Genomic DNA, 23,519 nt, shown 5'->3' with positions numbered 1-23,519 from the left:
TGCCAGGGGCGCAGGGCCTGGTCGGCCTCACGTCTGAGCTCTCTTCGGCTGGGGAGAGCAGCCGGGGGGCTTGCGGGCCACCCACACTCCCCGCCCTGCGCCTCTGCCCGCACGTCCGCACATCTTGGGCTGCAACTTGGGGAAGTTTTTTCCTTTTCCTTTTCTTTTTTTTAAGTTGAGTTTGTTATCACTGCTCGGTGCCACTTGGTGGTGTGCTGGCGGCGTCTCCCTCCCTCCTCGCGCCCCTCCCTTCTCCCTCTCCCCTCCCTCCCGCCCGCCTCTCTTCCCTCCCCAGTGGATGGAGGCAGGAAGGCTCCAGGCGCGCTCTCCCCGCTGACCACCTACGGAATGACCTCAGAGTGGGAGAATGTGCCAAGGCCCCGAGGAAGCTCGCGTCCTCCCCCCTGGAACCAAATTCACATCTGGAGCCGCGCCTCGGGCTCGGGGGCGCGCGGGTTGGTTCCAGCGTAAGAGGGGATAGGAAGGATTAGAAGGGGGGGGGGAAGAAAGAGAAAAAAAAGAAAGAAAGAAAAAAAGCAAAGTGGCAGCTTGCTATTCGATAGTGCCTCTCTCTCTCCCTCTCTCTCTCCCTCCCTCTCTCTCTCCCCGCCCCCCCACCCCCGTCCCTGGCGGTCTCCTCAGTGCCCTCTCGCTCTCTTTCTCGCCCCTGCGCTCCCTGAGCTTTGCTGCACGAGCCACCCCGCAGGACGACTCACGTCCCCGACCCCAGCCTTCACGCCTCCCGCAGCGAGAGGAGGGGCTGCCGCCGAGAGGCCCCGCACCCCAGTCTCCGAGAGGCGGACGCAAGCCAGTCCCAGGAGCCCGCTGGGCTCTGGGTCCCGGTGTCGCGCGAGACGAAGTTCTCAGGGACACTCCAGAGCCCGGGGGGCCGCGAAGGGCCCGCGATGGGGATGGAGGAAGAGGGAGACTATGGAGGCGTGAGTTACGGGGAGGAAAGGCACCTTCACCCCCCAGGGCTGTTTCCTCGGCCTCCCACGGGAAGAGTCTGGAGCTGCTGAGGAAGGGTAACGGCGTGTCGCCCTCCTCCCCATCCTGCCCCCCACCCCAAGTCCGAGGAAGAGCTGTTTGATGCGCGGTTTTGATTCAATCCACCAAGCCAGTTGCCAGAGCTCCCCCTAGCGCTCTTCCAGGGTGCTGCAGCGGCAGCGGCTGGGAGTGGGCGAGGCACAGCCGGGGGCGGCGGGGCTGCTGGGGGCTGCTGGGCGCCCACCTGGGGCACAGCGCTGCGTCGGGATCTAGCCCTGGCTGGAGCGGGAACCGGGGGCTGCGTGCATCCCCACTCCAGGCCCGCGGGGAGGAGGGGGCACGTGGTCGGCCGCCTTTGTTGGGAGGGCGGACCTGGGCCTGGGAAGGGACCAGCCGAGGGGCTTGGGAACTCCCACCTGTCCTTAGGGCAAAGGAGTGTGGGTGGTGGCCTACGAAATAAGAGCTCTAAACTCAACAGGACCCCGGACCGGGGTTCTCCTCTCCTCTGCCAGGTTTTCTGAGCTTCAGCTGCGCTAAGAGACCTCAGGCACACTGGGATCTAGTGAAACCGTGGGAAGGGGAAGGAGGGCGCGGGAAGCACCTGGAAGAGAGGTGCCCTTCCACCCAATTATCTTTTCAGGGCCCAGGGACCTTGGGTAGCCACACAAAGGGTTAATGCCCTGAGCACAATGCACAGTGACCCAAAACGCAACCCCCTGGCCACCTACCTCTCACACTAAGACATTCCACACAAAGTCGTAACACAAGCAGTGCTGATGTTACAGTACACACCACACTGAAGGCCGCACCTGGCCACACGCACTGTCCCCAACACGAGACGCTCTAAGGAGCATCCTCACTCCACTCAAGGCCACGCCCCCTCCCCGGAGGTTGGCACAGCTCACAGCGTGCTCTCCCAGAACATCCTGAGAGAATAATACTCCCCAGCTGAGCGCAACTGAAAGGCTGAGGGGAGGGGGGGCGTGGGGGTGTGGGGAGGATGCGGGCCATGAGGGTCTTGGGAAAGGGGGAAGGGGGCAGGCCAGCAGGCAAACCAGGAGTCCAGAGACCCAGATCCCAGATCCACAGACAAGCCCTGCTCTTTCCAGGAAAAAGACCAAGCCAGACCCCACAAGAGCCCCCAGGTGGGACTTAGTGTGGGGGGCTACTTGAGGAAGCAGGGAGATTGGAAGAGACTGGGGGACTTAGGGAGTGATGAGACAGAGCTTTCAGAGAACAGCAGTTCTGGAAGCGAGAGCTCCAGCAAGCCCCCCAAGTTAACCAGCGCACGCGTGCACGCACACACACACACATACTTCCCTCAGCTCCTAGAACACCACAGGTCCTGCTGTCCTTGATACGTGGTGTAAAGCAGAACCAGGCTCCAAGCTGTGCTCCCAGCAATGTGGAGCCGCGGGGATAAGAGCTGAGAGCCTGGGAGAGCTGCAGGCTGCCCTCCAGAGAAGCCAGGGGCTGGGGATGCCCTGGGCTCCCAGGAGGGTCACTGTGTAGCATACTGAGATCTGAGTGCTACTCTCCTATGTGTGTGTGTGTGTCCGTGGGTGTCGCTCTGGTGCGGGGCATGTCTTTCTGCATCTCTATGCACGGGACACACATTTGCAGGGTGCCCACTTAGTGCCTGGCCAGTGCAAAGCACTGAGCTGAGTACTGAGAGAAAGAAGAGCAGATAAGAGGACAGCAAATCCCTCTGTATGTATTCACTCAGCTAATTTTCCCAGCTACTCTCAGAGATAGATACCATGAGCATCCTAGTTTTAGAAATGAGAAATCTTGACAGAAGTCACATGACAAAGAAGTAGCCAGTCTTTCTGTTGGAGTTCACAGTCTCGTGGAGAAGAATGTATAACATATTACAATGTGAGCTGTCAAATGACCCTGATGTTGTCTAAACAGTAACATTGTTAAGTTCCAGCTGAACCCGAACTAGCAGGGTGGAGGGATGGAGAGACACACAGGACAGCGGTGTCTGTATCCCACCCCACTCAGGGCAGGGACTGACCTCTTCCTGGGATTTGTCACGATCTTTGTGGTAGGGAACAATGACTTGAATGGAACCAACTTGGGCAAAAGGTGGCATTTCTTGGTTCATGGCACTGAACTGTACAGTGGGCAGGGGTGCGGCTGGCTTCAGGTACAGTTGGATCCAGGGGCAAATCTCCAGATGCGCTCTCTGCCTCCTGTGACTTTCTTCTCTGCATTGAGCACGCCACTCTCCTACTGCAGATCCACTTCTCATGACAGCTGTAAGAAGCAGCTCCTGGACTCCCATCCCATGGCTTTTCCACCCAAGAAGGACTGTCCTCTTCTCCTGTTTCCAACTCAGAAGATCTCAGGGAAGGACCCTGTCCTGTCCCAAACCTGCAGCCAGGGTTGGACGGGGCCTGGTCGTGCCCACTGGAAGCTCATGGGCAGAGAAGGGACGCTCTTCTCAGAAAAGGGTGGTACAGGTGACAGACCAAAGATGTCCTCCAGAGAGAGGGGCTGCAGGCCAAGCAAAAGACGGCATTTTCACACGGGACATGGGGAAACCCAGGACACAGGCATGGTTGCTTCAGGGCCTGGGTGATTAAGTACAGCCAACACAGCTCTGGAAAAGAAACATTCCCTTGCTCCTTAACAGGATAATGAGGCTCCAGGGCCATCTGATGCCTCCCAGCGTTGCCACTCAGGAATCACCAGGGGAGGGGAAGCTGCAGGTCCCAGGACAGGGGCAGCAACAGAAGCCACCCTCGGGGAACTAGGGCATTGGATATCCACAAGGAGGCCAAAATGGAGGAACTTGGCTGGAGCTCATATGTGGCTCCCCCAGGCACTCCCAGACCTAACTGAAAAGGCTGTGAGGGGAGGCCAAGGTGCTGGCCGGAGGGATGGAGAGGGACATGCTGAAATTAACATGCCCACCTGTACACCCCCAGCTGGCAGGACCTAGGGACATCTGGGGTACAGGTAACATTATCGATTCACATGTGCAGATAGACGGAATAGAAGCTGGAAAACGTTGAAACGGTTGAAAGGTGGAGGGAATATAGATGACCTTTGTTTTATCATATGCACGTTTCTATGTTTTCCAAGTTTTCTACAATGATCATGTATCACTTTTATATTTAGAAGAAAAAATTAACACTATATTTTTCAGAGAAAACTGTGATGTGACAGGTGCTATCGTCGATGTAGCCTGCTACAGAGCAGAGAGAGGGGAGCAGTGATATGCACCCTGTCTGGGGCAGGCTCAACCCCTGAGAACAGAGCACTCAACCAAAAAGCCGTGGCTCACCAGGAGTCAGCCTCCTGCCCTCTGTCTCTGTTAAGAGGCTGTGAGACAAAAGGACAAACATGGAGGACACATCCTGGAGGGCGCTTTGCTTGTTCTCACCTCTGACTCCTGTCCCAGCCCCGCCCAGTCCTTCCCATCAATCATCACAGAATGTTTTGCTCAGAGTTGCTAGATTACCTGGCCAGGTGGGTAGTAAGAGGCAAAAGTGCTTGGGAAATGTCTTTAGCAACTTAAGCTGAAACTAAAGATGAAGTGGCAAAGCTCGGCAGAAAGGGCTCTGGACCAGGAGTCTGGAGACCCAGGGGCAGGTTCTGGCTCTGGGTCACAGGCTCGCCTTGGCACCTGGGATGACTTGCTTTCCTAGCAGGCCCAGGTTCCCTCATCTGAGGAGATAGAGCAGGAGGAAAGAAGTAAGGTCCTAACCCAGTCTTGATGCTCCAAAAGTAGAAAAAGGAACCACTGCTTCCAGCCTTCTGATGATCTGAGGCTTGTGTCTAATCACTTAGGAAACTGCAGGTGGCAATAACAGACTCCACACCCACCCATGAGCATGGTCATCTGCCTGTGTCACTGACTCATTCAAGAAATGCATCCATTCACCCATTCATTCAAATATATATTGAGTACCTATATATGCCAGGCACTGTGCTAGGCACCAGGGATGCAGCATGAACAAGACAGACAAGGGCCCTGCCCTTATGGAGCTTACATTCTAGCAGAGAGACAGACAACAAGCAAGTGAACCACTGAACAGTGACATAAGTGTGGTGGGAAAATAAAACAGGGCTAGGGAAGACCGATGAGGAGCTGGTGGTACCATTTTAACTTTGATGATCAGAGGAGGCGATATATGAGCTGAGATCTAAATAGGTCAGTTGTATTAGTCAGTGTAGGATAAGCTCTGCTGCGGTAACAAATTCATCCCCAAATCTCAGCAGTTTAACACAACAAAGATTAATTTCTTGACCATGCAAAGTCCAACTAAATCGGACGACTCTCCCAGGATGCTTTCCCCCATGCAGTGACTCAGCGATTCAGGAGTTACGTTATTCTGCGATGGAAGCGATTCGCCTCACTTATACTCACAGTGCATTGGCTGAATTAGTCCCATGACCCCGCCTAACTGCAAGGGGCCTGGGAGGCGCAGTGCCCCTGGCAGTCTGGGAAGCAGATGGGTGGGCCCTAGAAATCTCTACCGTACTAGCTGGAAGAACAATGATGGAAGAGCGTTCCAGGCAGAAGGAACAGGAAGTGCAAAGAGTAAACACAGGAACTCATTGGCCTGTTGGAACTGGAAGAAGGCTCCCAAGAGGGAGAGGGCAATGGGGTGAGTGGCAGGAGATGGGACCAAAAAGGAAACAGGGCTTCCCTGGTGGCGCAGTGGTTGAGAGTCCGCCTGCCGATGCAGGGGATGCGGGTTCGTGCCCCGGTCCGGGAAGATCCCACATGCCGCGGAGCGGCTGGGCCCGTGAGCCATGGCCGCTGAGCCTGCGCGTCCGGAGCCTGTGCTCTGCAACGGGAGAGGCCACAACAGTGAGAGGCCCGCGTACCGCAAAAAAAAAAAAAAAAAAAGAAGGCAGGGACGGGAGGATTCAGGATCGGGAGGATTCAGGATTCAGTTACTACCCATGAAGGGACTTCACGAAGTGCCCGGCACACAGCAAGCACTCAGGAAATGGTAGTGATTCTTGGTGTTACAGGAACTTCCTTCTTTCCCCCAGGTCAGTGGGGTGGCGGCGGGGGTGACTGGTGGGGGCAGAGGGAGGGAATAAACCAGTGTAACAACAGTCTGGAGCAGCTGCCCCAACCAGTTTCGGCTGAGGCTCCAGGCCAAGCCGAGCTTTGTCCCTCCTTCCAATGGACTGAGCCCCAAGGCCACACCCATCCAAGGGACCCTCAGCAAAGAGGGAGGGTGAGCGGGTGGACCTAGGGCTGTATATGGGTTCCTTGTGCAACATCCCCTCCCTGGAAGTTGTTAATATCAGATGAGTGAGTGTGGACCAGCATGCAGGGGCCAGGCGCCAGAGGGCTTCCCAGGGTCACCTCCCCACGGGGCGCCTGTCCGAAGCCAGGGCTTTGTCCTTCCAAACTCCAGAGCCACACAGACCTGATTACAAACCGAGGGCTGCCACTTTCCAGGCAACACTAGGCACTTCACTTCCCCTTTCCAAGCCTCCAAACCCTATTGTGCACGATGAGGATGCTTGTGAGTACCCGCCTGTGCAGCGAGCCTTCTCCAGCACCGCGCCTGGCACACAGTAGGTGCTCAATAAACAAGAGCTGCGATATCATCACTGGTCAGCTCTGCTCGGATGATACATTTTCCCTGCAAAATGCAGGACAGTTATTCTACTGACTCTCTCCTGTTGAACAAAATTGATGACCTAAGAAGTGAGAAGATGCACCTTTTCCCAGAGGGACCCTATCAAGTTCTTTTAACTCTGGGGGTGGAGAAGGAGAGCAGAAGTGTCCTGTAAACTCTGTTGGATTTTTTGTGTCTTTCCATAAATTCGCGATCGTGTTTTCAAGGTTAATCTCCAGCAAGGTGTCTGGGTATCTTCAAGGCCTGGCTATGCCTCACAGTCAACGTTTACCCCGTGCGTGTTTGACAATTTCATTCAGGACACAGGCTTGGCGATGGAATGAACGAAGTGATGGACGCACGCATGAATGAATGGACCATTTGTCCTGTCCAAGGAGTGGGTTAAAGGAGAAACAGTGGGGGAGAAGTGATTCGCCTCCCCTCCCCCAATCAGCCCCTTCCCCACCCCCAGCCCCCTGGGTCTCTAACTCCTTTCCAAGCCCCGCTCTGCCCCCCAATCCAGTCACTTTCTGACATTTGTTGAACCCTCCTACACACCTTCCTCACTTTCCTTGCCTAGCTCCCAGCCACCGTCCAAGCCACACACACACATACATCCCCCACCCCGGGGTGGGACGTGAGGGTCTCCTTTGACACCCACATCAGCCAGGCTGAGGAACGCTGGAAGGCTGAGGAATAAAGCTACCCTTTGTTGGGACAAAGAACCGGAGGTCTAACACAGATAACGGACCTGGCCGAGAACAGAACAGGTCCATGTGGGGGGGGGGGTGGGGGGGGCAGTCAGATCTCTGAGTGACCCACAGACACCTTGGATGGGCAGACAGTTCCAGAACTCCTTAAGCCAGGAAAGGAATCCAGGTCTCCAGATTCCCAGGCCTGGATCCTCACCTCGGCAGGTGCCGCATTATTCACACGTCAGAAACTCAACCCAAGCTGGCTTAAGCGAGGAAGAGTTTAATTGGCTCTGGAACTGGGAAGTCCATGGTGTTTTAGCTCCAGGTACAGCTGGACCCAGAGGCTCACATGATGTCCACAGGGCTCGCTCACTGTCTCTTGGCATTTCCTGTCTCTCCTTGGCCTCCTCTTAGGTTTTCTCTGGGGCGTGAGCAAGGTGGCCACCAGCCAGGGCCAGCTTCATGGGCACACGGCCAGTACCCAGGGCCACGCGTTCAAAAGACTCCACGCCTGGGGTTTAACTCTCTGCTGTCTTAATGGGGCTTAACATTTATGCCGTCTTGAAATCCATAATCGTTTTGACTTTGAATCTGTGTTTTGGAAGTGAAGCCTGATGGGACGATGGCGCATGCGCCGCGGGCTTAGACTTTCAACTCACATGCCGTCCTGCCTCCCTGCCTCCCTGGGACAGGTCCTCTGTCCCCCACTCTGACACCCAGGCCTGCCTGGCATCCCCCCTCCGCGTGACCACTGCTGCCCTCTACCCTGGGCACAGGCTTAGGGAGGGTTGGGGTCAGGCTACATGCCCAGCAGCATTGCAGGGCGTGGTGGCCGCCCTCGTTGCCCTGGGTTGGCCAACCAGAGACCATGTGCAGGAGGGGGCGAGCCTCTTACCTACCCTCTCTCTGGGTACTGAGATCCTTGGGAGTTACCCCTCTGTTGGAGGTTGAAGCGGGGCTTGTGGGAAGGGGAGGTGCCTAGGTCCCAGCCCGGCGCCAGGACTCAGGACATCAGTCTGGTGGTTGGTGGAAGGGGTAATTCAGCAACTGTCAGGCCCAAGGGCGGGAGGGAACACGCACGTGGGCATGCACGGCAGGGTGGAGGGGTGCCTGGGAGGTTCTGGAATATCCCCTCAGCCAGCTGCTCCTCCTATAACCTTCCTGAGTCTTGTTTCTACTTGTCTTTTCTGACCAGCTCAAGGCACCCTCAGGGACAAGCCACAAAATACAAATCGTGTAATTCGTGTTACACGAATTAAATACTCTAATATTTGCATTTTAAACTATGCTATTGCACAGTATAGAGATGAATGGTAAAATTCATGTTAATCAGTTAAAATGTTTATTTTTCCTTACTTAGAATGACATTAAACAGCAGACAAAAAACACCATGACAAGTTGAGAGCCTGCGGAAGGAAGGAAACGCGTTCTAGGCACCATTAGTGGCACTTTTTCCTGCTTTTTGAGCAGGGGGCCCTGCATTTCCATTTTGCACTGGGCCCACAATTACACAGCTGGCCCTGCCACTAGCATCCCCAGGATAACAGTTTCCCAGCTTAGCAACCCTGGCAGAAGGGGCATCTTCACATAGCTCCAACAGGAAATATCAGGGATGCCACTCATTGGCACAGCTTGGGTCATGTGCTCATCCCTGAACTAGTCTTAGCAGATTGGGAGGCAGGAGCCCTCTGATTGGCCAGGTCTGGTCATGTGTCATCCCTAAGACTGGGGGATTGGTCAGCCCACTTCAGCCCCTTTTGATGGGTTCTCCATAGGGAAGAGGGATTCTATTCCCAGAGGAATGAGGGCTGCACAGCCACCAACCCCTGATATCCTTCCTTTACACACCCCTCATGCTTAGTGTGAAAAACAAAAGTATCAGCTGGGCAGAGAGCAATTTAGTTCTATTCTCCTGGCTCGTACCTCCCCAGTCTCCTTTGCGGGGCCCTCCTCCCCTTCCTCTAAATGCAGGGAGACTCTGGGCTCAGACCTTGGTCCCCTTCTCCCTTCCCGTCACCTCCTCCCAGCAAAACTCATGCAGACCCATCATCTTGCTGACAACTGCATCTCCATCTGGGACCTCTATGCTGAATGTAGTTCAGGGGTCCCAGCCCTGCATGACCTGTCCTCTTGGGGTACCAGCATCTCAGAGCTCACCTGTCTGAACCCAAACCCCCTGAGAACCACCCCTAACCCCTGCTTCCTCCCCACCCCCAGTTTTTCCCATTCCATCAGTGACACCATCATCCAGTAAGCTGTGCAGACCCAAAACCTCAGAACATCTGGGCTCCTTCTTTTCTCAGAGACCCAAATCCAGTCCATCAGCAAATCCTGGCAGCTCCCCCTCAGAAGAGATTCACAGCCCACCCTCTTCTCACCACAATTGGTTTTGCTCTCCTGGTCCAGACACACCGTCGTTCACCTGGATCACTGCACTAACCTGCTAACTGGGCTTCCTAGTTTTTGTTTCTATTATTTATTTTTATTTATTTATTTTCGCTGTGCCAGGTCTTCGTTGCAGCACACAGGATCTTCGTTGTGGCAGGCAGGATCTAGTTCCCTGACCAGGGATCGAACCTGCGCCCCCTGCATTGGGAGCGTGGAGCCTTACCCACTGGACCAGCAGGGAAGTCCCCAGGCTTCCTACTGTTGCTCTCACTCTCCTACCGTCCACTCGCCTTCTCCCCATCCTCTGACATTTGAAAATGTTTATGGCAGGTCATAGCCCACCCCAACTCAAAGCTTCCCAGTAGTGGGACTTCCCTGGCGGTCCAGTGGTTAAGACCACGCTTCCACTGCGGGGGGCACGGGTTCGCTCCCTGGTCGGGGAACTAAGATCCTGCACACCGTGTGGTGTGGCCAAAAAAAACAAAAACAAAACTTCCCAGTACTGTAAATGTTTAAAACCAGTTGGGGCGGGGGGCAGAGTTCATCCGTAGAACTTGCCGATCCCTGTGGTACAAATACTCCCCACCTTGGCGATTCCAAGCTACCAATGTGATATCACCGAGCACAGAGTGGGAAAGAGACGTGCACAGCCAGCTCTCGCAAGGATGCTGGCGGGACTCCAGCACACCACGGCTGCTGGCCTGCTCGGAACAAAGTACAGTCCTTCTACGGCCCACACGGCTCTGCACCACCCAGCCTGGTTGCCTTTCCACTCATCTCCCGCCTCCCCATCACTCAGTGCCCTCCAGCCTCCGCCTTGTCCTCCTACCTGCCAAGGCTGTGCCCACCTCAGGGGCTTAGCATGTGCTATTCCCTCTGCGGGCATGTTCTCACAGCTCTTTCCGTGGCTGACCCTTGCTCACATGTCGCCCTGACTACCTCTCTAAGATAATACCCCTCTATCGCATTCTCCCTTATTTTTTTCATAGCCTTTATCACTGCCTGATGTCTTACTCTAGGTTTATTTGTCCATTTGTCCCTCTTCCTCACTACACTGTAAACACAGGGCAGGAAGTCATCACCCTACTGCTCTGCCCCCAGCTCCTGGACACAGTAGGTGCTCAATAAACTTTTTTTTTTTTTTTTTGCGGTACGCGGGCCTCTCACTGCTGCGGCCCCTCCCGCTGCGGAGCACAGGCTCCGGACACGCAGGCTCAGCGGCCATGGCTCACGGGCCCAGCCGCTCCGCGGCATGTGGGATCTTCCCGGACCGGGGCACGAACCCGTGTCCCCTGCATCGGCAGGCGGACTCCCAACCACGGCGCCACCAGGGAAGCCCCTCTTCTTTTTTAAAATTGTTTTATTTATTTGGTTTTGGTTGCGTTGGGTCTTTGTTGCTGTGCACAGGCTTTCTCTAGTTGCGGCGAGCGGGGGCTATTCTTTGTTGTGGTGTGCAGGCTTCTCATTGGGGTGGCTTCTCTTGTTGCGGAGCACCGGCTCCAGGCTCCAGGCTTCAGGAGTTGTGGCTCGCGGTCTCAGTGGTTGTGGCTCGCGGGCTCTGGAGCGCAGGCTCAGTAGTTGTGGCACACGGGCTTAGTTGCTCTGTGGCATGTGGGATCTTCCCGGACCAGGGCTCGAACCCGTGTTCCCTGCATTGGCAAGCAGATTCCCAACCACTGCACCATCAGGGAAGCCCCACTCCATAAACTTCTGTTGGCTGAATGGACCCACTTCCTCTGGGTCAGGGAGGTGCTGGAAAGATGGTATGAATAAGTGCTGGCCCCCATCAATGAAGCAGAGGAGACCCGAGGGGGAGGCCTCAGATGCGGAAAGGAGGCCAGTAAGGGGGCTCACCTGTTTCAGGGAGGGCCCTGAGTGCCTGGATGAACACTTGGACCTTCCCCTCCTATGTCAGGGGGCATCTGTACGTTATCCAAAGCAGGACCACTCCCGCTCCATCCCTCTCCTTGCTGCCCTGCCTCTCCACCCTTGGGGATCTCCCACAGACCCAGCCTACCCAGGTTCACATGGTCTATCCTGCTCCCATCAAGAGTGCTGCCCTGCTGTTCTCTGAATGAACCACAGAACCATGACTCCTCAGATCTCGGGACCCTGGTAACTTGTCCTGCCAGCCTGACCCTCCATGGGGCCGCAGAGCTTCTTCACTGGACCCAGGGGAAGGACAACTTGGCACCCAAGGCTCCCGTCCAGCACATGCAGTCCAGCTTTTTCTGGAACAACTCCAGGGACGGGGCGTTTTATTCATTCATTCGCTCAACAAGGAATTACTGGGCACCTACATACTCTGGGGCAGCCACTGTTGCAGGCACTGGAGATTCGGCGGTGACCACCATGAACCTGCTCCCTGCCCTCAGGAAGCTCACAATCTACTGAGAGAGAAAATGAGAACCAGGCAAACAAGTCCACAGACCACAAAATTTCAGATCGTGACGAGTGTCATGAAGGCAATTAGAACAGAGGACCTACGTCAGGACAGAGAACAGCTGGCGTGGCTGAGGCTCCCTCTGCAACTCAGAGAAAACAGGGAGGGCCCCTGGGAGGTGGCAGCATCTGAGCTGAGCCCTAAACAACCAGACAGAGCCACTGCTCAACCTGGGGCCCAGGCAGTCCAAGCAGAGGGAACAGCAGCTTCCCAGGAGAGGGAACTCCTAGGGCAGGAGTGAGCTTGGCACCTTAGACAGCCAGGGAGGGAGCGCAGGAAGTGGGAGGAGAGTGGAAAGGGTCACAGGGGTCAGATCATACAGTGGGCTTTTCTGTTGGCAGTGAGAAGCCACTGGTGGAATATGATGGGACTCCCCTTTGATTGGCTCAGTGTGGAAGCTGGGCTCAGGGGGTAGAGTGGAGTCAGGAAACCAGAGAGGAGGCTGCCTCAGGGGTCTGATGAGAGCTGACAGGGGCTGAGACCAAGGTGGCTGCAGGGCAGTCCAGGGAGAAGTGGACAGATTCAGGTAATACATTGGATGGACCCAGTTAGACCTGCTCATGGGCTGGATTCGGGGAATGGAAGAAAGACAGGCTAATGCCTGTATTGGGGGCCAGATGGGTGCTGTCCACTGAGAGGGGCTGCCTGGGCCTGGGGGCAGAACCAGGAGCCACGGGGCCATAAGCAATTTCCACTGCTGTAGAGACGTCTTCCTCCTGCCCAGCTGGAAGTGTCTCGTCCTGCTGACCAACATAGGACCCATATCAGAGAAGCCTGGTTCCGCCCTGACTCCACAGGAGGAGCTAGAAACCTTGGGCCGTCACTAAAATCCTCCAAGCCCCAGTTTCATTGTCCCTAAAATGTGAAAGTGACGCCAGTTTCCTGGCTCGCTGTGGGGACTCCACGAAGGCACGTGTAAAGCACATCTTGCAGGCTGACACATGGCTATCTGCCAGAATTGTCATTACCGGCCTTGCTATCCTGCTTCTTTGTCTTTGTGTGAACCAGCCCTGCCTCCAGAAACAGGGCTCTGGGAGAAGGTGCCTCTCAGACAGGGCCAATCCTGGAGAGATGGGCTGTGAAAAGCAGGAAGAGGAGGGCTCTCAGGTCACCTGAGGCTTCAGTTCGGGCCCCGGGGAGAGGCTAGAGGAGCATGAGCTTTGACAGGAAAGAGACCCAACACCTCCCCTGTCCAGCCAGTGCCTTGACCCACCTGAGCCTCAGTTTCCTCCTCTGAGAAATGGGTACATAGTTGGCCCACGTTGAGGATGAGGTGAGACATGCTTTTAGGCACTTTCACCCAGGGTCAGACATACAGGCTGACCTCAGGAGCCACCAGCTCCAGGGTCCATGAGGACACCTCCAGTGGTCAGGGTGCATGTGGCTTCTGGGGCCTGGAGCAGCAGTGGCAAATGAGGAAATGGGGGGCCAGGAACGTGGATAGAGTGGGGCGGGAGCAGCCCCTATAGGAGCTCGGTCATCCAGGAGGACTCACCAGGCCAGTGTGTTCCAGGCTGGAGGTCAGGCCTGGAGTCGGCAGCCAGCAGTGGGACAGTCACGCCCTAGCTGCACCTCAGAGCCTTTCCAGGAGTTCTCGCTGCCAGGGGCCCTGGTCCCACCCGCAGGGAAGACTCCCCACCCCCCTCCCATCCTCTACGGTGCCCATCGCCCCCCCCGCAGGCCCTCTTGTACCATCCAGTGCAGAAGGGTCTGCTCAGGGAGCAGCCCATCCTGAATGTCTGCAGGTGGAGGTCTGGGCAGTCTGGTCCACCTGCGGCCCCCCTCCCAGGGCTGGACTCTAGTTATCTGGGGATGGAGTGCCTGCACTCTGCTTGCCTTCGCGCTGTCCCTTCTGAAAAGCCCCATCTAGTCCCAAGCAAATAAGAAGGGAAAAGGGCTGTGTCCACACGCAAGAGATCTGGCTAGAGGTCAGCCAAAATCCAGCTGGAGAGGGTGCCAAGTGTCCTGGAGCAGTGGCAGCGGATTGAGACCGGCCAGGGACACAGCTGGATGCCCTGTGGGAGGGGATGCACCTCCCGCTTCTTTCTACGCCTGGGGAGCCGACTTCGTGCCAGGCACTGTTGACGCCCTACCTCAGCATCCTGGCTCTGGACTGCCATCCACACGCACAAATAAGAGAACTGAGAGGTTCAGAGAGGTGAAGACCCTTGTCCAAGGTCACACAGGCCTGCCTGGTTCCCGGGTCCTCTCCACTATCCCTTTCGCTAGAGACCTTGTGCTGTCCCCAGCTTCCCTGGTGCTGGACATGGTGGCTTCAACGGCCCCTGCTCGGTGGAGGACGGCGATTCGGCGCTCTGCCCCTTTGCTGGGACTCGGGAAACCAGCCTCTGCAGTATTGAAAGTGTGGAGAAAAATGGAACCATTCATCCCATTCGTCCCTTGGTTTATAACTATGACCACCTCCACCGCCAATCCAGGTCACAGGCAGGAGAAAGTGCACCTCACCTCCGGGATTGGTTTCTGGACCCAACCCATGTCTGCTGGGATACTGCAGGTGCCCACCAAGGAGCCACTGACTCACCTCAACTTTCCACATCCAAAGGCTCTGAGAGGAATCCCAGCTACCTCGCTGGGTCCAGCCTGCAGGAAGCCTCGTCACAGGTCCCCCAGGAGCTCTACTCCCCGAAGCCTACCTGTCCTCCTCCCTCTCAGGAAGACTCTGCTAGAAGTCACCTCCCGCCTCCTGGTGTATCTAAGCAAGTCTCCCCTCCCGCTTCTCTCCCTCCTGCCTCTCTGCCAGAGGTACACCGGACTCCAATGCTCTTTAGGGGGAAATTTTTTTTAATTTTAAAAAATGATATGTGGACACTATAGAAAGATTTAAAAATCAAATGTGAAAAACAAAAAGCAAAGTTAAAACTTACCCACAATCCTTTTCTTTTCCTTTTGTGGTTCAGTAATGTTTAACATTTTCATAACCATCTTTTGGAGGCAGAAAAAGCAATACGGATTTCCCCAAAACCCTCACATCCCCACCACCCAGGGATAAGCACATTACTATCTAGAGAAACAGCCTTCTGCTCCTCCGTCCATGTAGATGGACAGAGAGACAGAGCGATCAAAAATGTAGATTTTCGATTTCTTACAAAAAGGGGCTGTACTTTACCCATAGTTGTTATAGCTGCCTTCCCTGCTTCACAACTGGTCATAAGCATCTTCCAAAAGAATAAATGGGGCTTCCCTGGTGGCGCAGTGGTTAAGAATCCGCCTGCCAATGAAGGGGACACGGGTTCGAGCCCTGGTCTGGGAGGATCCCACATGCCGCGGAGCAACTAGGCCCGTGAGCCACAACTACTGAGCCTGCGCGTCTGGGGCCTGTGCTCCACAACACGAGAGGCTGAGATAGTGAGAGGCCCGCGCACCGCGATGAAGAGTGGCCCCCACTTGCCACAACGAGAGATAGCCCTCGCACAGAAACGAAGATCCAATGCAGCAAAAATTAATTAATTAATTAATAAACTCCTATCCCCAAAATCTTAAAAAAAAAAAAAAAGAATAAATGCATAAGCACATCATCTGATGGCCCATTGTATGCTCGCTCCATCCGGTCTCCAACAATCCCCCACTGCTGGACACATAGGGTATGTCCAGTGTTCCGTAGGGAGAAGTCATGCTGGAACAGGCTCCAGGAGGAGCGCTGGGAAGCGGGGAGAGTTGTCTGTCTTGCCCACTGTAGCACCCAGAACCTGGCACAGGGCTTGGAGCAGAGCGGGCTCCAGTGATGTTTGCTGGTTGAATGGACCAACGCAAGCCAGCCTCTCCAGCACCCCCTTCCCCCGTGGCTCTGGTCCTCAGCCTGCAGCTGCACTCAGGTTCCCCAGCGCAGCCCACTGCACCTCTGCCTCGGTCCCCATGCCCTCAGAACTGCTCTCTCGGAGGTCCCCCGCACACCCAGCTCCTGTGCTGGCCAGCTGGCCTCAGAACAGCAGTGGACACGGTGAGCACCCCCTCCGCCAGAGCAGCATCTCCCTGCCTCCAGGCTGGGTGCCCAGCCAGCCTCCTCTCCTCCCTCCCGATTCTCCTGGGCAGGGCCCCTAACTCCATCACAGCCATTCACAGATAGTCTCCTCCAACACCCTGGGAGGGATAGCGGGGAGCCCAGAGGCACGTGGCAGGGAACAGTGACAGGGGGACGCTGACCGATGTGGGGAGGGCCTCAGCCCCCACCAAGGAACCCCAAGTAAAGAGAAGCTGTGTCTGCAGAGCAAGCAGCCCCCTACCACCCCGTCTTCCAACTAGACGGCTGCCCCCCATTCTCCCCACCACCCCATCTTCCAACTAGACGGCTGCCCCCCATTCTCCCCACCACCCCGTCTTCCAACTAGACGGCTGCCCCCCATTCTCCCCACCACCCCATTCTCCCCAAAGGTCTTCCAACTAGACGGCTTCCAACTAGATGGCTGCCCCCCATTCTCCCCAAAGGTCTTGGAGCAGCTGCACAGACACACATAGTCCCCAGAGCCGGCTGTGCCCAGCACTCAGAGCACGGACAGGCGGGCAGCCACACAAGCACAGCCAGGATACCTGCCCTGGTCTAGGGCGCCAGGTGAGGGCTCTCAGAGGACGGGAGGCCTCAGCTGAGCCCTGGAGAGGGGCCAGGGGCTCCCAATGGGGAAAAGGGTTCTGGGGAAGGGGCCAAATCCTAACTATTCAGTGGCCTGGAGCGTCTGAGGAACAGAGAGCACGGGGCGGGAAGGCCGCCTGAGGCTGGAGCATTGGCGGTGGGGGGCGAGCACGGACTGTGTGTGGGGGGGGGTAGTCCTGGACGTCCCTGCAGCCCGGGCTCCCCTCCCCTCCGGGGACTGGGTCTCAGCAGCCCTGCCAGCCTCCAATCAGCCAGGTCTAACATGTCCACCCAACAGAGCTCTTCAAACTCAGCGCCCCTTCCCACCCACACGTGTTCCTTCCCCTGGGGTCCTCCTAGGCACAGATGAGGTGTCCCCAGGGCCATCAAGAACCCCACACTCTCCCTTGGCACCAAATGCCACCCCAATCTTCCTCTTTCCAGCCCAAGGCCTCTCTCTACCCTTCACAGGTCCTTTAACATCTCCTACCTGCGCCGAGGCACCGGCACCAGGTTCCACTCAGCACCAAGAAAACTGTCCTGAGTTTCCAGAATCACAACTGAGCAGCCTGGCGTTCTCTGAACCTCTCGCCCTCTCTCTCCCTATTTCCCTCTCCATCACTACCCCCCCCCCTCTATCCCTCATTCCCTCTCTCTCCCTCTCTCCCTCCCTCTCCCTCTCTATCCCTCTCTCTCTCCCTCTCTCTCCCACTCTCTACATCTCTCTCCCTCTGTCTCTCTCTCTCCCACTCTACATCTCTCTCTCACTCACTCTCTCTCCCTCTCTCACTCCCTCTCCCACTCTCTCCATCTCTCTCCCTCTCTCTCCCACTCTCTCCATCTCTCTCCCTCTCTCTCTCCCACTCTCTCCATCTCTCTCTCTCTCTCTCTCACTCTACACATCTCTCTCCGTCTCTCTCTCTCTCCCACTCTACATAACTCTCCCTCTTTCTATCTCCCACTCTCTAGACCTCTCTCCCTCTGTCTCTCTCTCCCACTCTCGACATCTCTCTCCCTCTCTCTCCCTCTGTCTCTCTCCCACTCTCTACATCTCTCTCCCTCTCTCTCTCCGACTCACTACATCTCTCTCCCTCTCTCTCTCCCATTCTCGACATCTCTCTCCCTCTCTCTCTCCCACTCCCACCCTCTCTCCCTCTCTCCCTCTCTCTCTCTCTCTCCCACTCTCGACATCTCTCTCCCTCTCTCTCTCTCCCACTCTCAACATCTCTCTCCCTCTGTCTCTCTCCCTCTCTCTCTCCCACTCTCGACATCTCTGTCTCTCTCTCCCACTCTCAACATCTCTCTCTCCCTCATTCTCTCTCTCCCACTCTCTCCCTCTCTCTCACCCGCTCTCTCCCTCTCTCTCACCCGCTCTCTCTCTCTCCCACTCTCTACATCGCTCTCCCTCTCTCTCTCCCTCTCTCTCTCTCCCGCTCTCTCTCTCTCCCTCTCTCTCTCCCGCTCTCTCTTCCACTCTCTACATCTCTCTCCCTCTCTCTCCCTCCCTCTCTCTCTCCTGCTCTCTCTCTCTCTCTCCCACTCTCTACAGCTCTCTCCCTCTCTCCCTCTCTCTCGCTCGCTCTCTCTCTCTCCCACTCTCTCCATCTCTCTCCCTCTCTCACCCACTCTCTCTCTCTCTCCCACTCTCTCCCTCTCTCCCCCCTCTCTCTCCCACTCTCTACATCTCTTTCCCTCTCTCTCTCTCCCACTCTCTCCATCTCTCTCTCTCTCCCTAACTCCCTCTCTCTACATCTCTCCCTCACTCTCCCACTCTCTCCATCTCTCTCTCTCTCCCTCTCTAACTCCCTCTCTCTACATCTCTCCCTCTCTCTCCCACTCTCTACATCTCTCTCCCTCTCTCTCCCACTCTCTCCATCTCTCTCCCTCTCTCACCCACTCTCTCTCTCTCTCCCACTCTCTCCCTCTCTCCCCCCTCTCTCTCCCACTCTCTACATCTCTTTCCCTCTCTCTCTCTCCCACTCTCTCCATCTCTCTCTCTCTCCCTCTCTAACTCCCTCTCTCTACATCTCTCCCTCACTCTCCCACTCTCTCCATCTCTCTCTCTCTCTCCCTCTCTAACTCCCTCTCTCTACATCTCTCCCTCTCTCTCCCACTCTCTACATCTCTCTCCCTCTCTCTCCCACTCTCTCCAACTCTCTCTCTCTCCCTAACTCCCTCTCTCTCTCTCCCTCTCTCTCTCTCTAACTCTCTCCCTCCCTCTCTCTCCCTCTCTCTCTCTCCCACTCTCTCCATCTCTCTCTCCCTCTCCCTCTCTCTCCCTCTCTCCCACTCTCTACATCTCTCTCCCTCTCTCTCCATCTCTTTCTCCCGCTCTCTACATCTCTCCCTCTCTCTCTCTCTCCCACTCTCTACATCTCTCTCCCTCTCTCTCTCCCACTCTCTCTCTCTCTCCCTATCTCCCACTCTCTACATCTCTCTCCCTTTCTCTCTCTCTCTCTCCCACTCTCTACATCTCTCCCTCGCTCTCTCTCCCTCTCTCTCTCTCTCTCCCCCACTCTCTACATCTCTCCCTCTCTCTCCCACTCTCTCCCTCTCTCTATCTTCCACTCTCTACATCTCTCTCCCTTTCTCTCTCTCCCTCTCTCTCTCCCACTCTCTACATCTCTCCCTCCCTCTGTCTCTCCCTCTCTCTCTGTCCCACTCTCTACATCTCTCTCCCTCTCTCTCTCCCTCTCTCCCTCTCTCTCTCCCCCACTCTCTACATCTCTCTCCCTCTCTCTCTCCCACTCTCTACATCTCTCCCTCGCTCTCCCTCTCTCTCTCTCTCTCTCCCTCTCTGTCTGTCTCTCCCTCTCTGTCTCTCCCTCTCTGTCCCACTCTCTACATCTCTCTCTCTCTCCCACTCTCTCCATCTCTCTCCTTCTCTCTCTCCCACTCTCTCCATCTCTCTCTCTCCCTCTCTCTCTCCCACTCTCTACATCTCTCTCCTCTCTCTCTCTCCCACTCTCTACATTTCTCTCCCTCTCTCCCCCCCTCCATCTCTCTCCCTCTCTCCCTCCCTCTCTCTCCCTCTTTCTCTCCATCTCTCTCTTCCTCTCTCTCCCTCCCTCTCTCCCTCCCTCCCTCTCTCCCTCCTTCTCTCTCTCTCTCCATCTCTCTCTTCCTCTCTCCCTCCCTCTCTCTCTCTCCCTCTCTCCCTCTCTCTCTCCATCTCTCTCCCTCTCTCTCCTCCTCTCTCTCCCTCCCTCTCTCTCCCTCTCTCTCTCCCTCTCCCTCTCTCTCCTCCTCTCTCCCTCCCTCTCTCTCTCCCTCTCCCTCTCTCCCTCTCTCTCCATCTCTCTCCCTCTCTCCCTCCCTCTCCCTCTCTCCCTCTCTCCCTCTCTCTCCATCTTTCTCCCCCCTCCCTCTCTCTCTCCCCCTCTCCCTCTCTCTCTCCATCTCTCTCCCTCTCTCTCCATCTCTCTCCCTCTCTCCCTCTCTCCCTCTCTCCATCTCTCCCTCCCTCTCTCTCCCTCTCTCTCCATCTTTCTCCCCCCTCCCTCTCTCTCTCTCCCCCTCTCTCTCTCCCCCTCTCTCCCTCTCTCCCTCTCTCCCTCTCTCCCTCTCTCCGTCTCTCTCTCCCTCTCTCTCTCCCCTCACTCTCCCTCTCTCTCCCTCTCCCTCTCTCCCTCTCTCTCTCTCTCTCCCCCTGTCTCTCTCCCTCTCTCCCTCTCTCTCTCCCACTCTCTCCATCTCTCTCCACCCCCCCCCCCCACACACACACACAGAGGCTGGTTAAACACCCTCCCTGGTCACTTCTTCGATGTTTACCGCTGCCTGCTGTGTGCCAGTCTCTGCTGTCACTGGGATCTAGCAGTGAGCTGGTCCCTGTCTTCCTGTGGTTCGTCTTCTAGCGGAGAAAAGCCATTAAACACACACATTCGCAGATAACGGGATGCAGCTGTGCAGCCCGTCTCGGGGCTGCGGAGAGGGCTCTGGGGGTCTCACAGAGGCGGCCCAGAGCCCTTCTGGCCGGCCCGCCAGCCCTCCAGCGCTGCCTGTTGTGGCCCAACATCGCACCTCCGCTCACAGCACACCCCCGCCAGAATGCCCTCCCTCTGTGCCCATATTCCAGGCCCTGCTAGAACGTCACCTCCTCCACAGAGCCTTCCCCCAGCTCCCCCAGAGTCCCTCACACCCCTTGCTCCGCGGCTGGCCCACTGGGTACCTTACTCCTCCCACTAAGTCAGAAGTTTCTTGAAAGCAGGACTCTGACCTTTTCACCTCCACATTCCCTTGTATGGTGCATACATGGAAAACCTGTCACCCGACTTGGGTATGAGTCTGGGGCACAAGAAGCCTTCACCTTTGTTCTCCTTCCAATCCAGCTCCTGCCTGGACTTTTCCTCCTAGAAGAAAGCCCCTTTGCTCTCACCTCCCGAGCATGGCTTGGCCTCAGCCCCTTTGAGCCAGAAAGGAGCACAGCTGGAGTTCAACTTGTTCCCTGGGGCCTCTCCGGCCCAGGATGGCGGGAAGCCGGCACCCCCGCCCCTCCAGCTCTGGGGGCCAGCCCCACCCTCAGATTTCCCTGGGACCCGCTGGCCCTCGGGGGGTGAGAGCAGCGCAGCCATCCTTCACAGAGCGCAGGTGGGCAGGCGCCGTGTTCCATCTCCCAGGTCCTGCGCGGCCTTGCCACCCCTCCCCGAAGCCCTTGCCCACATCCTGCCTTCCCCACCCCACGGCAGCTGATGGCCTCGCCTCGCAATTCCCTGCAGAACTAAATCCAGTACAATCCGCCTGATGGATGCCAAGGGTCTGCCTTCCCTCCGTGAGGAAGGACAGCAGCCTGGCGCCTTCTCCAAGGCCCGCTTGCATCAATGCTCCCCTCAGGCCGGCATCGCCGCCCTCTCACCTCTCCCGGGTCGCCCCCAGCGGAGGGCGGACACGGCAGCCTGCAACGAAGGCTTCCCTGACCTTGAGCCCCTGCGCACCCTCCCAGTCTCTGCTCCCTTCGCAACAAAACTGCTAACGGTCGGTAAGGAGCAAGTACACCGCCCAGCTCCACACTCCTGCTTCCGGGCGGGGGGGCTCGGATGAAGGGCCTCTGTGCTCCCACAAGCCCTTCACCAAGCCACCGCGGGCGCCAGGCTCACCTGCCCCTCCCTCGCGAGCCCACTCCCGCGCTCCCACCCAACTGGAGCAGCCCTTCGCAAGGACACAAAGACCCAGGGTCCTGCCTCTGTCCTCAGTCACATGTCCAGCGTGTCGACACCACCTCCAGGGCCCCTCACGGCACTGCCCCGCAGGCTCCCCTGCTGCTGTGCCCAGAGTCAGTCCCTTCTCTCCTTCACCTCCCAGCCCCCAGTGAGCGGGGAGCCTGGGCCCATCACTTGCTGCCCAGCCCCTCGTCCACTGCAGCAGCCCGGCTGCCTCGTGCCCAGCTGCCCACCCCACACCCCCGCTTGCAGCTAACAGCATCCCCAGGCCCAGCGGCAAATCCCTTCCCCACTCAGCCCCGCCTCAGGAAGCGGCATCCAGCCACACGTGCCAAGACCTGGGGCTGCCCTTGGCTACTCCTCTCCTGCTCCCCCTTCCTCCGGGCGGCCACACGCTGAACACAGCCTAAAGCAGACCACTGCTCACCACCTCCACGCCGAACCCTAACCTAGGCCACCAGCCTCGCAGGTGGGGCCGCCTCCACCCACCCACCCACCACCACCACCCCGGGCCCTTCTCCTGTGCAACCCCCGCCCCCCCACCCCCAGCAGCTTCCCACAGACAGCTCCCAGCCTGGACCTCAAACCCCTCAGCAGAGCTCACGAGGGCCCCCCCACCAGGGCCCCCACCCACCCCACCCCCAACCCACCCCACCCCCCACCCCCACCACCTCCGAGCCTGGCCTCCCCCGCCCCACCTCCCAGCCCTCCCCCCCACCCCCACCCCCGCCGCCCCCTGCCCTGGCCTGCAGCTCTCCCCGTGGCCCTTCCTCCTCGGTGGGGTCTCAGCTCATGTCTTTCCTGACCCTTGTAGCTCAGGCAAACTCCCCCGCTGACCCTCTCTAATTAACTGCTCTCATTTCCTTTGTAGGAACATGCCACTACCTAACATTCTGGTATTCGGGGATTTACTGTCCCCAACACTAGAATGAGAAATATGTAGCCACTGTTTGTGAAATGAATGAATCTCAAAATCCGTGATCTAAGTACTATTATGCCCATTTTTCAGATCAGGAAGCTGAGGCTCAGACATGAAGTCAACTCTCAGGGTCTCCTAGCTACCACGCAGCGGGCTTTGGGTTGAACTCACGTCGGCCTGGCTCCTGGCCAGCAGGCTCTCTGTGCCCTGTGCAAGGCCTCCCCTCCGAGGCTGGCAGAAAGGCCAAGGGCTCTTGTTCTCAGAGGAGGCTCGTCTGAAGACAGAAGCCAAGTCTCAGGCACAGCAGCCCCACAGAGACTCCCAACTCCAGCAGGACAGGGACATGAGGCGTGGAGGAGAGAGAGCACAGGCCACCCCCTTAAAAACTGCAGGGGCGCGGTTCACAGCCAGGCCCAGTCCAATGGCTCCCCAGCCCAGTTCGGGGCTGACCCAGGGGTTCAGAAAGGCTGCCTTGATCAGGAAACAGCTGCAGCGACCGCGGAGCATTTGCTACGTGCAGGCCCTGCGCTGAGGACTTCACACCCCTCATTTTCTCCTGGCAAGCGCCCTGTGAGTATCCCCATTTTAGAGATGAGGAAGCTGAGGTTCAGAGAGATTCAGGAACTTACCTAAGACCCTGCAGCTGAGGGTGGAGACAACCGGGATTTGAACCCGGGTCTCCACTTTGGAACCGCCTAGGCAACCCAGACCCCAGCTGGACCAGCTCAAGCCCCAGATTCCGTGGCCCA

General features: G+C 57.0%; 1 protein-coding gene across 2 annotated transcripts in view; it reads right to left on the bottom strand.

Annotated features, from left to right (window-relative positions):
* Positions 1-8,604: 8,604 nt before the first annotated feature.
* Positions 8,605-23,519, bottom strand: part of PTPA (protein phosphatase 2 phosphatase activator) — a 42,495-nt gene continuing 27,580 nt past the window's right edge. For both annotated transcript variants that reach the window (XM_073806699.1, XM_073806698.1), the window contains one exon: positions 8,605-11,419. In XM_073806699.1, the coding sequence (XP_073662800.1) occupies positions 11,261-11,419 (159 nt within the window). In that variant the 3' untranslated portion in view covers positions 8,605-11,260. The remainder of the gene's footprint in view (positions 11,420-23,519) is intronic.

Source organism: Tursiops truncatus, chromosome 6 (genome assembly GCF_011762595.2).
Source record: "Tursiops truncatus isolate mTurTru1 chromosome 6, mTurTru1.mat.Y, whole genome shotgun sequence".
Taxonomy (NCBI): Eukaryota; Metazoa; Chordata; class Mammalia; order Artiodactyla; family Delphinidae; genus Tursiops; species Tursiops truncatus.
The sequence above is the reverse complement of the archived record's forward strand: the minus strand, read 5'-3'. Positions and strand labels throughout refer to the sequence as shown.